At 46.4% G+C, this 18,014-nt stretch overlaps 2 protein-coding genes across 5 annotated transcripts in view; one reads left to right on the top strand and one right to left on the bottom strand.

Moving 5' to 3' along the window:
- The window catches only part of ECPAS (Ecm29 proteasome adaptor and scaffold), a 67,035-nt gene extending 61,910 nt beyond the window's left edge, over nt 1-5,125 (bottom strand). The window contains exon 1 of one of the 2 annotated variants that reach the window (XM_054053434.1): nt 4,963-5,125. In XM_054053434.1, the coding sequence (XP_053909409.1) occupies nt 4,963-4,984 (22 nt within the window). In that variant the 5' untranslated portion in view covers nt 4,985-5,125. Of the gene's footprint in view, nt 1-4,731; nt 4,878-4,962 lie in introns of those variants that run through there. The other variant, XM_054053435.1, reaches the window with a different exon arrangement.
- Nucleotides 5,126-8,213: 3,088 nt separating this feature from the next.
- DNAJC25 (DnaJ heat shock protein family (Hsp40) member C25) lies at nt 8,214-16,388 on the top strand. 3 transcript variants are annotated; one of them, XR_008447733.1, is made up of 5 exons: nt 8,214-8,550; nt 10,481-10,633; nt 12,275-12,745; nt 13,379-15,247; nt 15,340-15,478. XR_008447733.1 is itself a non-coding variant. In XM_009568228.2 (4 exons), exons 1-4 carry the CDS (start codon nt 8,266-8,268, stop codon nt 15,460-15,462), a joined length of 1,032 nt encoding a protein of 343 aa, XP_009566523.2. In that variant the 5' UTR covers nt 8,214-8,265; the 3' UTR covers nt 15,463-16,388. The 3 variants fall into 3 exon arrangements, 1 of the variants encoding a protein (XP_009566523.2); XR_008447734.1 differs by having other exon boundaries at nt 13,379-13,641; nt 15,340-15,477; XM_009568228.2 differs by lacking the exon at nt 13,379-15,247 and having other exon boundaries at nt 15,340-16,388.
- Nucleotides 16,389-18,014: the final 1,626 nt, after the last annotated feature.

Genomic DNA, 18,014 nt, shown 5'->3' with positions numbered 1-18,014 from the left:
AAAGATTAAATCACTACTACCCTTCTGTGCACCACCGAATTCATTATTTCTGGGATACTCTTGTAATTTTCCCTTTAAAAACATGAAAGTTGGAGGCAATTTCTTGAAAGAAAGATCATTGCTACAGCACCCAGAATCTGCTTATGAGCTCTGCCAACCACAGTCCCTGTCAGATCTGCCCACTACCTTAGAAAGCACCTGAGAAAGTATATCTGGTTTAATAAGTAGGCTTAAAAACAGCATACGTATGCCATGGTTGCGACTGTCAACATTTTACTGTGGATCAAAAAAAACCACCAAAAAACTCACAACCAAGAATTAACTGCATGCATAGAAAAATTAATACTTGGTAGTTTTACTTTTAAAATACATACAATTAAATCCATGCAAAATCAGTAACAGATGTTCACATATTTTAGCACAATCACAACTACCTTCCATGCTGCTCTATAGTATTTTCACACAGTATTTCATTTTGTGCTGTTTTCTTGGGGAAATAAGTGTTTAAAAGATGATGAGTGTAAATATGAAGAATTTAACAATAGGCATTGCATATGAAGAGACATTCCCTTTCATCGTATGCAAGAGAATCAAAGGAGCAGGAAAACAAGATATATCCCTGTTTCCAGCAGCAGTGTCCAATTTGTGTCAACAGACACGGTGTATTTGGAATTTGAAATCCCCAAGTTACCATGGCAATGCAGTTACCTATCTGTAAGAAAATGCATGTTTCAGTACTGGTTCTTTCCAGTCTCCATTTAAGACTACACGGAGGAATATATGTTTCAGCACTTACAACCATGCCTCATGCAAGAAGGAAAGGAATAGATTTCAAAACACAGATTACATACACAAATTTTACAGGAAAGTCACATTAACAACAGAGCTCTGCCTTCTGCTTTATAAATTTCCAAATCCTGCCATGCTATCCCTAAAAGAGTCTGAGTTATTTCCAAGTCTCGTTACTTCAGAACTGATCTTGCAGTTTCCCAAGCCAAGAGCAGAACCCCAGACTGCCACTGAAACAACATGCCCCTTCTCCCTGTTCCACTACACAGCTTGCCAAAGTGAACAACTGAGAGAAGGACACAGAAAGGATAAAGTAAATAAATAAACGGGTTAATATCTTCCATCCAACAAGGGTGTTTCCTCATCCTTTTTGGTTTTGTTTTTTAATTAAAATCATGGAAGCGAACTCTTTGAATGCTTGGCCTTACTGAGGTAGCCAGTTTACTGTTTATCCATCTTCTTATCAAGGAAATCTCCTCTGGGTTCAGCTGAGCACAGTTCCATTCCATGTGCCCAGGTTCTCCTCCTTGTCCTTACACAAGATAAAAAAATAGCTCAGGCATTCATAGATTTTGTTCACCACACGTCTGCTGTTCTGCACAGAGCTCTCAGCAATGTGTATTGGTGCAGCTGAGTGTCAGGTAAATACACACCTCCTCTCTGCCTGTTTTCATACGGTAGTGAGGAACTACCGCATTCGTCAGATGTACTCTGCCAAGTCTCTTGTGTTCCTGTGTGCGTTGTTCTATTTCCATTAGAGTTATAGTTTGATAAATTTAATAACTGGTGTCAGGCAGCAGCAAGAGCAGGGGTGCTGCACAAGAGGGGCTGAGGCAGGAGCCAAGGGTGGCCCTAGCACAGATGTGCCGGCTGGGGCACTGTTGGCAGGGGCTGAATGCCAGAACCCTCCTTTTTACGAAAACCAGCTCAAGAAACTACTGGGGCTTTGATATGTCAAGCAAACTGTACTTCAAATCACCACAAAATCATCCCAGGAACTCAAAGGAGAGTCCAAGTCCTCTGCAAAACAGAGCATAGAGTGGGATAGCAAAATTATGTGCAGAAAGCCACAATTTATTTTCACTTTCCTGAAAGGTGTCTGTTTCACAGATTAGTGGGACTGCTACGCTAAAGCATTCCTAGAACTGTTTCAGAAAAATCAAACAAAGAAAAAGCTCTCCCCCAGTACCGTAACTCCACAGAACCATTACATTGCACTAGCATCCCCCACATTTTCTCCAAGAGCCCCTATACCAAAGAGTACTGGACATAGAAGCGCTTCAGCTTCGCTGCCCAGGTAGCAAGAGTAGTTTCAGAAACAGGTCCCCACCTAAAGCAAAAACTCAAACTCACCCTTCAACCCCTCCAGAGCTAAGCAACTGTTTCTGCATTCTTCTTCTTGCAGAAGAAAGAATTAAGCTCTCAACTATTGTGCCACTACTAAAAAAGGAGTAGAATTCTTGTTCAAACGGTATTAGACTCTGGGAGAAAATATACCTTGTATGATTGCAGTCACAGTGAGTCAGGATTTGCTGGTGCTATTCCTGGCTCCACCACTAAGCCATCGCGTGCCTATAGCCAAACCACTTAAGGGGTAAAAGTAAAAGTAGGCCAGTCACCAGGATTTTTTTACGAGATCTGTCCAGAAAAGGCTGGGAAGAAGGGATATATTTTCTTTTTTCATTCTACTCTTCCATTTTACGGAAGAGCTTACATGAAAGCTTAAATAACGTACTGAAATCCAGATATTTGCAATATGCTAGGCTTAGGCACCGCATTCGAGCCACTGACTATTCTTAGTCAAGATTAACGTTCCCTTCTCTTGCATCTGATCTCTTACGGCTCCAGGGACAATTCAATGATTTTGCATTAGTTTTTAAACTGTCATCTCCATTCTTATGCTGTCTTCAATCAATTTGTTCTCTAAAACGGTAAAGACCAACATAGATAGTTTAAGCAAAGAGTAAGATTTTCTGCATTTGGAACTGTATATTAAAGCTTCCTATAGCCACATGGACAGAAAGCAAGGAAAACTGCTTTTCCAATCTAAAACTAGTAGTAATTGCTCTCGTTATTTTGGGATTACACATCATCCTAAAAAGGAACTGATTTCTTACCAAGTATGCTGAAATTTAACTATTTAAATGTATCAAAAAAACAGTAGGCCCACATGGAGGCTGTTCAGTTTCCTTCTTTTTCTCTACATGAAATGAGTCTTTTTCCATTAGCTTTCATTTTCATTTAAGACTACAGTACTTTCTACTCAGTGACAGATAAGGTACCGCCGAAAAAAAACCAGACCAACCAAAAAAAAAAAATCCACTCTCTTCTTCCCCCCTCCCCCCTCAAACCCCCTCAAACCAATAAAAATCCCACAAATCTGAAGGATGCAGTAGTCAAATAACCCGAGTGACATCATATAATTATTAACACAAAACTCAGCTGAAGGCCGTTTGTCCTTTCAGAGTAGCCTAACACAAAGGGCCCTGCTGCAACCAGCACGTGGCTGAGGACTAATTTTTTTTCAGGATCAGCTTTGGAGACTGGGAAGGTAGATTAGACACGGATAAAAACTGAGGAGTTACAAGCAAGAGATCTCACACTGCCCTGTTTCAGGGAGGGAAATCATGGTAGCATGGTAGAACTGTCAGAAGGTTCTCTTGACGGCAGCAGTGCCGAGGTCTGTCACTGCCACGACTATAATTCATCCCAGTTGTCAACGGAATAAATAGCATGGCATTCGTATTCTCCAATTCAAAGATCGGCGTAAGTGAAAGACCCTTTAACTCCACCATGAGATCCTGGCTCCGTGGCTGCACAAAGCACATCCCCACCATTATTCACACTCGATCCCGCTCAGCCTAGCCCTGATGGCAGAACAAGGATGCCATCTATGCAGCAGCGCACCGAAAACAACAGAAAAAAACCCAAGTGACGCATCGCACAGAAACGCCTTACCAACAGCACAAATATGTCCCAAGTATTCCTCCTGCCCTTCCTCTCCAGCGGCTGCCAAGCACACTATTTCGGGGCAACGCGAGGCCCTCCGGCTCGGCCGAGTTACACATTATCTGTCTATTAACTTCTCACCCTCGCCTAAGAGAGCGGCTCTGCGCCGAGACAGGAAAAGCAAGGGAAGAAATAACGCTCTCGGCGGTGCGCAGGCGGCCGCAAGGAGCGGTTTTCCCGCAGGATGCGGGTGCGGAGCGCACAAAGGCGGAGCGCGGGGCCGAGCAGCGCGGAACAAAGCGTGGGGGCCGCGGGCGGCGCTGCCGGGGCTCCGGGCTGCCCGCCGCAAGGTCAGCCAGGCCGGGAGCACGGGAACCGCGACGGGAGGCGGGAGCCGGATTGGGAGCCGAGATGGGATAGGAACTGGGATTGGAGCTGAGAGCCGGACTAGGAACCGGGATGGAATAGGAACCGGACGGGGAGCCGGCAGGGGAGCTGGGAGCCGGATTGGGAGCTGGGATGGAAGCCGGGACGGGATAGGAACTGGGATGCGATGGGAACATTCGGACCTGGAAGCCGTATTGGAAGCCGGGAGGGGACTGGGAGCCGGCCTGGGAGCCGGGATGAGATGACATAGGAACCGGATTGATAGCCGGGATGGGAGGTGGAAGCCGGGTTGGGAACCGGATTGGGAGCTGAGATGGAAGCCAGGATGGGATGGGAACGAGACTGGAAATCGAGATGGGATGGGAACCGGACTGGGAGCTGGAAGACGGATTGGAAACCGGGATGGGCTGTGAGCCGGGACGCGAATTGGGAGCCGGGATGAGATGGGAACCGGAGTGGGAACGGGACTGCGAGCTGGGATGGGATGGGAATCGGACTGTCAGCTCGGATGGCAACCGGGATTGGATGGGAGCCGGGATGGGACGGGAGCCAGGATGCAGGCCGGCCTGGGTGCGGGCCGGGCAGCACCCGAGCGGCCACACTCACCCAGCTCGTCCTGCGCGGCCATGTTGCGCGGGGTTCGCCGCAGCTCGGCCCGGCCGCTCCCCGCCCCGCTCGGCGCAGGCACCGGGCCGCCCCCCCCGCGCGGGGCCCGCCCTCCCCGCCGCCGTTTTATCCTTAGGAAGAGCCGAGCCGCCGGCCCCCGCCTGACCCTCCCGCGAGCACCGGCCGCGCCCCGCGGAGCCGCGGAGAGGGACGAGGGGGCGGCACACTGACCCGAGTCCGCGCTGACCTCCATGGCGGCGTCGGCGGCGCGCCCCGCGCTCTCGGCAGGGGCGGTGGAGCGGAACGGCGAGCGGGGCGGCGGCGCCCCCGCCCGGCCGTGAGTGGCGCCGCGCCGCGCTCCCGCAGCGCCCGCGGCCCGCTCAGCCCCGCCCAGTGGCGGCTAAGCTCCACCCGCGTCTCGGCCCACTGGCCTATAAGCCACGCCCATATCTCACTCAGCCCCGCCCACTATCAGCTGAACCACGCCCACAATGACGCAGCCCTGCCCTCCTCCCGCTAAGCCACGCCCGCCCCGCCACCGTCCGCTCGGCCCCGCCCATCAGAGGGCACACCGAGTCCCCACTGGACACCCGCCATTGAAGATGAGGGCTTGACTGATGCTTCAGTTTCATAGACTATGATGTATATGGAATGGAACACTCTGCGGGTCACTTTTGGGTCACCTGTCCTATCCACTGTGACCCTTTTTTACTCCTTTTGACTTATGGCATTCCACCAACTTGTGGATAGCTTTGTGGTTAGTAATAAGTAAAAGCAGTGGCATTTCTCCATACCACTGCCCCGTTACCTCAGTGATAATTGTAAATGTTAAGTGTTATCCTTTCTAAAGACAGACACTGGGCAAAAACATGCAGTTAACGTTCAGAAAATAAAATTACTTGGATGATGCTTAGCTGAAAAGTCAGGAAACAGGTTCTGCTTTAGCTGAAACCAGAACAGCCTCCTGATGCTGAGAGACTGGACTCCACTGACCTGCAGAAGGGCGGAATTGTTTTGAGGAAGCAGATTTGGGTCTCATCTGTCTCTCCAGGAAACAATGCGTGTTTATTAGCGCAAAAAGGAGATGGGCAGGAGGCCATAAATACACATGCACATTCATTTCTAGCAGGAGAACAGCTTGTGTTCTCTGATGAACTGTGTATTTTTGCAGCAGATATTTCCAGCATCAAGTGTAAATCTGATTTTCCTGGGAAATGTCCAATATTGCGGCAGTGTTCCTGCCAGTTATACCAAAGAAGAGATGTGCTACTCATTTCCAAAGCAAACCTTTGGGTAAAAAGTCCCAAGGCGGCAGACCTGCTGTGAGGCCAGATGTCCATTTTAAAGGATGTTAGCACCCTTCCCTTTGCCACCAACCCTGCACATACATTGAACGGCAACAGCAGGAGAGTTCCCCAGGGTACCTCCTGTGGAGTATGTGTCCTGTGTACATGCAGGGAGCTGCTCTAGAGCTGCCCCCTAAATCCCACTTACCCAGCACAGAAGAGAAATGCTTACATTTTAAACATGAGTTCAAGGAGTATTTAAAAAGATTCTTTGTAGAATCATAGAACGTGCTGAGCTGGAAGGATCATCAAACCAAACTCCTGACCCTGCACAGGACAACCCCAACATTCACACTGTGAGGCTGAGGGCGTTGTGCAAATGCTTCTTGAACGTGGTGAGGCTTTTGCTGTGACTGCTTCCCTGAGGAGCTGCTCCAGCACTCCACCACCCTTTGGGTGAAGAACCTTCTCCCAGTATCCAAACTAAACCTCCCCTGGCACATATTCCTGCTATTCTCTTTGGTCCTGTCATGGTATCAGTGCCTGCTCCTCCTCCTTTGTGAGGAAGCAGCAAACTGCCATGAAGCCTCCTCTCAGTCTCCTCTTCTCCAGGCTGAACAGACCAAGTAACTTCAGCCACTCCTTATATGGCTTCCCCTCTGAACGCTTCACCAACTTTGTGGCCTCCTCTGGACACCCTCCAGTAGCTTCAGATCCTTTTTATACCTTGGTGCCCAAAGCTGCACCCAGGACTCGAGGTGGGGCTGCACCAGTGCAGAGTAGAGGGGGACAATCACTTCCCTCAAACTGGCCAGCAATCATAGAATCATAGAATAGTTTTGGTTGGAAGGGACCTTGAAGATCATCGACTCCCAAGCCCCTGCCATGGGGAGAGATCAGGCTGTCCAAGGCCCCATCCAACCTGGCCTTGAACACCTCCAGGGATGGGGCAGCCACAGCTTCCCTGGGCAACCTGTGCCAGTGCCTCACCACTCTCATGGTGAAGAAATTCCTCTTTATATCCAGTCTAAGTCTAATGCTGTGCTTGATGCACGCCCTGACACGGCTGACCCTGTTGGCTGCCAGAGCTCACTGCTGGCTCATGTTCAGCTCACCATCGACCAGAACCCCTGGATCCCTTTCCTCAGGGCTGCTCTCCAGCCTCTCGCCCTGTGTGTACATCCGGAGTGGCTGTGTCCCACCTGCACACCCCTACACTTGTGGCAGGGTGGGTGGTCCTGGGTATCACAATGAGAACAGATGAGACCCTGTAACGTAGCAGGCACACGTGATGCCTCTTGGCTTTGGGGATAAGCCCAAAGCAGAGGGCATTCAGTCCTGTCGAGCTCCGCTGCCTCCGGCAGGCAGGCCAGCATGCTCCCCTGGGAGATGCCCATCATGGCTACAGGTGGGTGATGCCAAGCGCAGCCACAAAGAAAAAGGTGTTGCCGATGCGTAAAAGCGGGTCTAGGAAGACCAGCATGAGGTCCATTATCTTTGCAAACTACTGCCAGGGACACACGGCACCTGCCTGCCACGATTGATGTGGAACGCTTCCATGCTAGATTCCTAGGAAAGTATTAAACCTCCAGGACTGCGGAACACAGAACTGCTTCCACCAGTCATCCAAACACCTTCCGCAGCATAGGAGTCTTCATCTGTGCCTTCTGTTCGTCCCTGGAATTAAAAATGAGCCGGAAGAGGTTGGAAAAAATCAGGAAAAAAGACTAGAATTTCAAACCTGGGCGCTATCACGACCCCTTTCCTGTCGAGATCCCCTTGCCTGTCGCGACCCTTCCCTATCACAGTTCCTCCCCTACAGCGCTGCCGCATCCCCTCCCTGTCGGACCCCCCCGATGGAGCCGAGCGGGGTCCCCCCACCCCTCCCTGCCGCAGCTGCCCCGCAGCGCGAGGGCTCCAGACCTGAGGCTGCGGGTGCGGGAGCTGCAAGAGGCGGAGGCTGCGGGAGGCGGAGCCCGCCGGGGGGGAGGCCGCGGGGGGCGGAGCCTGTCTGGAGAGGCTGCGGGAGGCGGAGTCCGTCGGGGAGACTGAGGGAGGCGGGGGATGCGGGATGCGGGGGCGGAGGCTGCAGGCAGGGGCGGAGGCTGCGAGAGGCGGGGGCTGCGAAGGGTGGATCCTGTCGGGGGGAAGGCTGGGGGAGGCGGGGGCTGCAGGCAGGATTTGTGGGAGGTGGAGGCTGCGGGGGGCGGGGGCTGCGGGGCGCGGGAGCGGGTCCCGCGCGGCGGTGATGGCGGCGCTCCGCGCTCGGGGCCGGCGGTGGCTGCTGTGCATGTGCGCGGCGCTGGCGCTGCTGCCGCGGGCGTCGCGGGGCCTGACCGAGGGCCTGTACTGCGGGCGCCGCGTGTGCTACGAGGTGCTCGGCGTGAGCCGGCAGGCCAGCAAGGCGGAGATCGCCCGCGCCTACCGGCAGCTGGCGCGGCGCTACCACCCAGACCGGCTCCGCGGGCAGGGCGGGGCGCAGGCGGCGCACGACAAGTTCCTGCTCATCGCCACCGCCTACGAGACCCTCAAGGTGAGTGGGACACCGAACCCGCGGCGGGATTCGGGGGGTGAGGTCTCTGCGGTGCAGGGCAGCCTCGTCCCGGGTAGGGGGCGAGGAGAAGGGGCTTCACCCAGAGGGCGGTGTAGCGCTGGAGCAGCTCCCTAAGGAAGTAGTCATTCATGGAAAAAGACTCGCCGCGTTCAGGAGTCGTTTCCACAACGCCCTCAGCCCCGCGGTGTGGGTGCTGGGGTTGCCCTGCGCGGGGACATGATCCTGCGCTTGGGGCACAACAACCCTGTGCAGCGCTACTGAGGGAAGAGTGGCTGGAAAGGTGCCTGGAGGAGGACCTGGGGGTGTTGGTTGACAGCCGACTGAACATGAGCCAGCAGTGTGACCACAGGTCCAAGAGGGCCAATGGCATCTTGACAAGTATCAGAAGCAGCATGGCCAGCGGCACCAGAGAGGTGATTGTGCCCCTGTACTCGGCACTCGTGAGACCACACTTCGAATACTGTGTTCAGTTCTGGGCCCCTCACCACAAGAAGGATGTTGAGGCTCTGGAGCGTGTCCAGAGAAGAGCAACGAAGCTGGTGAAGGGGCTGGAGAACAAGTCTTATGAGTAGCAGCTAAGAGAGCTGCGGTTGTTTAGCCTGGAGAAGAGAGGGCTGAAGGGGAGACCTTTTCAGTCTCTACAACTACCAGAAAGGAGGTTGTGGAGAGGAAGGTGCTCGCCTCTTCTCTCAAGTGACAGGGGACAGGACAAGGGGGAATGGCCTGAAGCTCCGCCAGGGGAGGTTCAGACTGGACATCAGGAAAAAAATTTTCACAGAAAGGGTCATTGGGCACTTGGCAGAGGCTGCCCAGGAAGGTGGTTGAGTCCCCATCCCTGGAGGTATTTAAATGACAGGTAGACGAGGTGCTTGGGGACATGGTTTAGTGGCAGTCAAGAATGGTTGGATTCAATGATCCAAGAGGTCTTTTCTAACCTGATGATTCTATGATTCTATCCCTGTGGGTCACTTCCAGCTCAGGACACTCTGATTCACACGCCTGGCTCTGCAGCACCGGCATTGCCTTCCTTTGTGTGTGCTCAGCCAGCTTCCCACGAGGAGCCAGGGATGGGGAAAAAAAAACCTCTTAAAATACTATTTCAGCACCCAGTTGGGGCGTGCAGGGAGGGGATGCAATTCTCTTCAAGATCCCTCTTTCTTGGAATTCCCTTTGCATTTGAAACAAACCGGCTGGGATTTATCTTGGAGGTATTGCTTTAAACAAAAAAACTCAAGGAGCGTATGGGACCTTTGAGGGAGGCTTATCAGGGCAAAATATGTGTGGCTTGGCAAAGGCACAACTTCAGAATGGAAGAAAGGAACCTGTGAGTGTTTTAAGGCTGTGGGAGAAAAATGGGAACTTTTTTAGGGGTAGGAAAGGAATGCAGTTGAGGCTGACAAAATTAAATTTCTCATCTCTTAATTACATGGCTGCAAATGAGAAAAACTCCAAGAAAATGAGAACAATGAGGTTTTGAAACAGCCTTCCCCTGGACAGATTCCACAGCCCTGTAATCTCATTCTAAAAGATTTGTAAAACAGTCTTTCCGTAGGTTCTTCAACTGAAAATCTTTTCCTGGGTGACATTTCAATCTAGTCATCTGGATTTTCCATTCTGTAGTTAAAAATCCATACTACATGGATTGCAGTTGCTTCTTTTTATTTCAGTATTGAATGTCTTCATGCAGTGCGTGCTTATGCATTTAAGACCACAAATGTCAGATGCATGTGGACAGATGAGTGTGAGGACAAATTAATTGAGAATAGGGCCAAAGATTTTCTCTGTTTCATACTCGATCAGGCTATTGCAATTTTTATAGCAGTGCGGTCACTAATGGGATGTAAAAAGTGTAACAGAGTAAGGGAAAACAAGAATCTGAACCTGTGCATAATTTTTGTCTCATCTTCAGGATGAAGAAACTCGTAAAGATTATGACTACATGTTGGATCACCCTGAGGAGTATTACAGGCATTATTATCACTACTACAGCAGGAGATTGGCACCTAAAGTGGATGTCAGAATAGTGATTCTAGTTACGGTGTGCGCCATCTCCGTGTTTCAGGTACATTTTCATGTTTACGTGATACTTTCTGGTGACTTTCTGAACAGGAGGAGAAATGTCTGCACCTCTCTTAACCATGCCAGGTATTGAACAGCATCAGTGAGGAACTCTGTTCCTGTCTGCTGTGGCAAACTCGTGTGTGGTGGCAGTAACAAATCTGAAGTCAGGACATGCTGGGCAGATTTTTGACTGCCCTTGACACCTTGGACAAAGGTAGAGATTAGTTTATTTTAGTGGTAGGGTATTTCATAAAGCCAAGTGTGGCTTTCTAGAGAAGTTACTTGGGTCTTCATAGCAGGCTGAGAACAGTCTGTTCTGAGCACAGGCAGGACTGGTGCTCCAAATAAGCATGTGTCAGTTTGTCAAGCTGCATATGTAATTTTTAAAAGACAGACTAGTTGCAAACTAAATTCAAGGCTCAATTCGGATGGACTGTAGTAACGTGTAAAATCCTACATTGCAATAAATTTTAAACAATACGATAGGGTCAAGGAGAGATTTCGGTTCATTGAGGTTTACTCTAAAGGCAGCAGCTCCAAGGTCAGGAACACAGCCTGTGTTTTAGGTGGGAAAACTTGTGCTGTTGCTGACAAATACGTAAGCAACATATTCAAAAAGCAAACAAACAAAACATCATTAAAAATGTCCCCAAAATTTAAGAGATGAAGATACAGCTTATTCTGTGGTGCAGATAGCTCGCTATTTAGCGTGATATTGGAAATGAAAAAAAAAATATGTCAACCAGAGTTTGAGATTTTGGAATAATAAATTCCGATGGCATATGCAGCCAAGTCATTTCTCTTCAGATTTACTTTCAATAGTAGAGTTTTGTGTCACCTCCTATTTTGGCTGTAAGTGGAGGCACTCACTTCCCTGCAGTCCAGCTGCCAAATGATTGCAAATTCAGTGTAAAAGTCTGTGTAAACTGTAAACTGACTGGCCTTTCTCTTGCTTTCTGTTATTTCTGCTTCTTGGCCTTTGTTAGGTTGTATAATGTGTGCGTGTCAACCCTTTGTTTTGGTAAGCAGTGTGTAATGCTGCTTTTTTTGAAAAGTTGCCCCGATAAGACATGTTTATCCGAAACACTGTATTTCTGCTTGGTTGTTTGGTATTCTTTTTTTCCCCATTGAAATTCAGAGGGTAGGTGGAGATGGGTTGAATCTCGTAAAGTCAATCCTATCAGATTAATCAGATTGTCACATACTTAATCCATGTTTAATTAACTATTTTAAACAATTAACAGTTCATATAATGAAATTTCATATACCAGCTACTTTATTGATGATCCAAGGGGGCTTCTGGGAATATCTGGCACAACCTAAAATTAAGCCACAGGAGATCGCTATCTTCTCATGGACAAAACCAATGGCAGCAATGTCTGCTTCTCCTTCCTTATCACTGTATATTGCCGTGAGATAAACATCTATACATCTGCTTTCCAAGTGCCTTTCTAAGTTTGGAGGAATAATTAAGGCTTCCGTAATACTGTGGAAGTACTGTTATCTTCAGTTTTTACGCTTGCTGTAATGTAATTGTGGTTAAAGGTGTATGACAGCATTATTTTTTTCCCTGGATAACCTCCAAACAGGAGTGTGTCTGTATGAAAACATGTTTTTTACTTTTACTGTTCTTCAATTACAGTTCTTCAGCTGGTGGAGTAGTTACAATGAAGCTATCAACTACCTAGCGACAGTGCCAAAATACCGTATACAAGCTACTGAGATTGCCAGGCAACAAGGTTTGCTCAACAAGACTAAAGAAAAAGGCAAGAACAGGCGGTCTAAGGAAGAAATTCGTGAAGAAGAGGAAGAAATCATCAAAGACATTATTAAAAATAAAATAGATATAAAAGGCGGTTACCAGAAGCCCAAGATATACGATATCCTCCTATTTCAGATCCTTCTTGCTCCTTTTTACTTGTGCAAATACATAGTTTGGTACTGTTGGTGGATTTATTGTTTCAGTATTAAAGGTCAAGAGTATGGGGTGGAAGAGAAGCTGTATATCATACGAAGGTACATGAAAATGTCTCAGTCTCAGTTTGACAGCCTAGAAGATCATCAAAAAGAGACCTTTCTTGAACGGCAGCTATGGATACGAGAAAACTATGAGGTGGGTAGCTCTTGTGGGAAAACTGATGTTAGTTATCCAAAGCTTCCAGAGTAAGAACAGCTATATTGTGAAGGTGCCTGGGACAGACTGTATGAAGCATTACTTCAGTTTTATCAGTTGCTTTCTAAATTGAAAACTGGTAGACAACCACTCATTGTGTTTTCTTCAATTTCTTATGGTCGTGGACTGGTAGACAGCAGCTCCTGACTGTGCCTATGAATGCAGGAAGGGATATACTGAATCAAGGACTGACCACCTGTAATTGCTAAGGATTCTGTGCATACAAGATTTAGCTGAGTCTTTTGAAGGGTGTTCTGGTAACAATGTGGTGTGACAAAGTTATTGCAATAGGTCGAAGACTGTTCTCCAAACAGCAGTAATTTGTAATAAGGACTACCTGGATCATCTGAAACTCCTCTCCCACTGGTGTTCTAAGCCATTAATTCATAACTTTTTATTTTTTATACTGTCCCTTGATAGCTCTTTGGCTTTCAGTGAGTCAGAGACTGTTGATGTGCTGTATACTGTTTAAGTAAAGATGGTATATGAAATACAATTAGGCACAACTGCTGCTCTTGCCATGGATAACCAGTTACTAAATAGTCAATGTCTTTTTTTTTTTTTTTTTTTAAGCTTTCTCTCACAGCAGTGAAAGAACATTAGCCACAGCATGGAATTGCAGTCCAGAACGTCTTGGGATGCCGGGGGGTGGCAGATTGTCAAAACACTTTTATTGTTACACAGAAGCTCATCTGTGGGCCATCTGGATGAGAGGTTTCTAGAAAAGAAACTGCGAATACGAACTTGGCCTGCGTAAGGGAAAGAGGAGGTGCTGCTGCTGCTCTTCATACTCTGGGAAATGAGATGGCATGGTGGCAAAGCTGCTTTTGCTGCTGGTAGGGCACCAAAGATAAGAGAATGCTACTTTAAAAGTAGGCAGGGGTGGATTCATCTAGAAAGTTGAAGAGGAAAACAGTAAAGTTGATGCTTGTGTAAGGAGAGGATTAGCTAGCGGTACATATATATGTTGAGTTATGATAGAGTTGCTAGAAAACAACTTGGAAGTCCAAAGTTCAAGTAATGTTACTAGTCAAAGGAAATTATATGGAAAAAGTAAGATATCCTATTGTAGAGAAAAAAATTACATAGTTTGGGTTCCATGGTGTTTTGAACTAGTGATGTTTTGGTCACTGGATATAAAAGAGCTGTATCTGCCAGAAGTGACGTCTTTTTAGCCCGGAGTAATTTCCTGTGGTGGCCAGCAGTTGATTTTTTAGTGAAGAATACATGAAAGTTGCACCTATATAGCAGTATTTATCCAGTATATTTTGTGACTTCCTGGAAGGGAAATGGTGTGTTTGTAGGTAATTGCTTTAATGAGGTTTTCTTTAATGAACTTACCTCCTTGAATGCATTAAAACTGTCCATGTCTGCTGTGCCATCTGGTCATGAGTTTAGCAATATGTGTAGAAGACGCTTTTTTTTGAAGGCACATGGACACCTTCTGATTCTTGTATTATTAGAAATGGAGAATGATTATGCCACCTTCTCTTTTCTTGTGCAACCTGTGCTCCTACATACCACTATCATATCCTTACTTGAAACTTGATCATACCTTTTCTAGGCTGAAAAACGTGCTTAGGTGTTTCTCCCTGAAAGCTCCTCTGTTCTTTTTGATCATTGGAGATGCTTGTCTGCATATTGTTCAGTTTTCCAGTTTACTTTTAGGGTGGGAAAGCCATAAGAATTCAATACACAGGTGCATTATGGAGCTCTACAATATTCTATCCCCTGCCCTGTTGCTTTCCTAATGATTCTTAATACCTGTAGGATCACTGAGTGTTGAGCTGGTGTCTTGTCATGCATAGCAGAACCTGAAATTTATTTCCCTTCTGGGAGGAAGTCACATAACACTGAAGTTACATAAACGTGTGTGGTGTTAAGATTTACACTGGCTATATCTACATAAACTGTCTTCCAGATAAAAATGCAGATGTGTAGGTTTTTTTAGACTTAACTTCACTAGTAATTGTAGATTTCATCACAAGGACACCATTTCTAGAGAGAATGTAACTACGTATCATTTCATACTTAATGCAGAAATACTAACTTAATTGAGAAATTTAATTAGGAATAAGAAGTTCCATAGCAGTATTCCATCTAGACAATGACTTTGAATGGGAAAACAGCTATAGCAAGGAGATGAACAACTGCATTGAACAGTAGGTATGCTGAGAAGGGACTCAAACTTCAGCTTTACAAGCATTTGCAGATATTTACTGTAAATTTTATTTTGCTGAATGCATGAGTGTCTAGTTCTTTAGCAGAAAAAGGGTTGGAGGTTGCAGCACCATCTTACAAGGAAGCAGTTCTGCTCTCAGCAAAAATGCAAAGCACCTCAGCTACAACCATTCAGCTCCTGGGCTGAAGTTACTTCTATACTTTATTGTTCAAGGTCTGCCTCTGTGTTGCAGTCCAGGCTTCTGTAAAAACAGTAAGCTGGTGAGTAGTTGAACTATGAATGCTGACAGCCCGCTTGAGGTTTACTTAAGCTGCTTCTTCAACCTTATTAAAAACTTTTGTCTATCTGTCAGGTCTATAAAAGAGAACAAGAGGAGGAGTTAAAGAAGAAGATGGCCATGGATCCCCGATGGAAGAGGTATCGGAGGTGGATGAAAAATGAAGGACCCGGAAGGCTGACTTTTATTGATGATTGAAAGTTGCTGAACAAAATGTGTGCTAATGCTGAAAGTGATTTGCAGAACTTTTTGCTACATCGTTCGGAGTTTTGTCTGCTGTGGCTCAGCAGTAATCTAAAACTCAGGAATTTTTAAATCAGGCCTAAAAAGAATACAGGTTTACTGTTTTTATAAGTCAGACCTATTAAACAGGCTCAGCTCAAAGTATACATGCTATTTACTTGGGGATCTCAGTGTGGAATTAATTATTCCAGACAATGTATTTTCTCTGCATATTTCATATTCATGATCAGTGGAAGAATAACTTTAGTCTTTCTGCAAATGTTCCTAGATCAGTCCTTGAAAATCCCTTTTTTCCTTTCTAAACTGAAGGGTTCCTGCAAATGGACACTGGAAATACTTATAAAGGATTCTGAAGCAAGGGCCATTCTCTGTTTTCCTCTCTCTTTCCCTCTACTTTTCAGTCTAATTTCTAAGATGCCAAATTGTTTTTTTGATGTAAACAATATGGGGATTATAATGAACAACTTCTTATACTATTGCTGCTTCAGTTGGAAATTAATTTTATTCTTTGTGGGAATAAATGATGCATGATTGATCATCATCGTGATGCAAACAAGCCTTAATTCTTTGTTCTACAGAGTGATTAATGAAATAGTATGCTTAGATCTTCTGTGTTTGTTTTTTCATCTTGCACGTTGGATTGTAGCTGCTTGTTCAGAACAAGTATACCAGTGAATATTAGTCTACTAACTGTGACATTTCTTTCACCAAAGTATTGGTAAAAGGGAAAACGACCCTTTTGTTAAAAAGGGCAATTTTGATGCCTTATGTAAATAAAAGTTTCTATCTTATACATATTGAATTTGTTTTAAACTCTAAACCTGAAGTGTTCATTGTTTATCTCTTCTGATCAGACCTCAGAGTACTTGGAATAAATAATGCACAACAGCATGCTGTGGTTTCCTCTGTAACTCAGCCCAGGTCAGAGTTCCCATCATCTGTTGGTAAAAGGGCTTCTGATACCATATTTCTATGCAGGAATTGTAATAGGGAGGCGTCAGGGCATGAGTATAGACAAGTAGGGCTTGTGTCATTTATCACACCTGTAAAGCAAGTCCCTCAGAAGTGTTTCTGCTAAAAATTGTGCTGGGTTAGCTGGCTTTCGTGGAGATGGTTTCTGGGCGAGATGGTTTCTGCTGCTACTGCCAAAGCCCATAATGTATAAGTTTTAAAATGCTTATGATTAATTTTTGAAGCAAGAGATTTCTAGTTCTGCAAAGGTTCTTTGAAGAGGAGCTTCTATTCTCTATGCCTCTTTTACTAGTTTAGCTTTCAGTGGTTCTTGGAATGTCATCTCAGTTTTCTGTTTAAAATAACATGTATTCAAAAGCATATTAGAAGTATTAGGCCAAATGGCTAATTTCTGTATGTTAGCAAACATTAGTTCCTCCAAAGAGGAACTGCTGGGTTTGTCCTTCATCTCTGCTGCATGTAGGGTAACTGTAAACTTAATTCACTCTGTATTTGGTGGTCAATTCCAATCTAAAACCTGTTAAAGAAGGTATGTAGGATAAGCTGTGCTTGCTTTCATGAGATAAACGTAGGGACATTGCAAAGATGCTCCTGAAGTGAGAGACCTTCACGGTGTGGGTGGATTGCTGCTTCATCCCCTAAACACAGCCTCCTGCAAGAGTGCAAGGGAGAAGATTAAGTTGTTGTGATAGAAACTAAGAGAATAAAGGTAAGCATAAGTAAACCAAGATGGATTATTAGGTAAGACAATTATATCTGGAAAAAAAATGAGGTACAGGCATGCGAGAGACTCTAAACCTGTGGTCAGTTTTACAGGCTAACAGCTCTGCTGCATTTGCCTTTGTGCCTGATTTTGCTCCATCTTTTCCATCCCAAGTCAAGTATTATATTGGGGTTATACAAATAAGCAGTTAAAACACACGTTTGTTTTCCATTTTTGCCTATGTTAGTTCTGATCAAGATTAATATCCTGACCTGACACTACAGCAGGAAATTGGTGCATTGGAGAGGTGGTCACAGGGGAGGACGGAACTGTGTCTTTCAGTGGCCAACAAGTGAGTGGAGAAGGGAAAGTCAGCAGCTATTGTTCAACCTGCTGGAAATGAGCTGTTCTGCAGGCTCCGTTTGGGGTTTCCTCTTTTCTCAACATATGAGTCTATTGAAAAGAACCAGATGCAGGCATTAATTCATGGGCTACAGCAAAAAATTTGCTGGGTAGTGACATTGCAGTCACATCTCTGTGAGGGAGGTTAGAAAAAACTTCAGTATCTTTTCAGTGCTGTCAGTGTTACAGTGACACTTTGTTAGCTGTTAGTTTGTTCATCCTGGAGAAGAGAAGGCTTCAAGGAGATCTTATAGCAACCTTCGAGTACCTGAAAGGGGACAGAAGAAACCTCAGGAGGGACTGTTCACAAAGGCTTGTGGTGATAGGACGAGGGGGAATGGGCATAAACTGGAGAGGGGTAGATTTAGATTGGACATTAGGAAGAATTTCTTCACCATGAGAGTGGTGAGACACTGGCACAGGTTGCCCA

The sequence above is a fragment of the Cuculus canorus genome, chromosome Z, assembly GCF_017976375.1.
Source record: "Cuculus canorus isolate bCucCan1 chromosome Z, bCucCan1.pri, whole genome shotgun sequence".
NCBI classification, from domain to species: domain Eukaryota; kingdom Metazoa; phylum Chordata; class Aves; order Cuculiformes; family Cuculidae; genus Cuculus; species Cuculus canorus.
The sequence above is the reverse complement of the archived record's forward strand: the minus strand, read 5'-3'. Positions and strand labels throughout refer to the sequence as shown.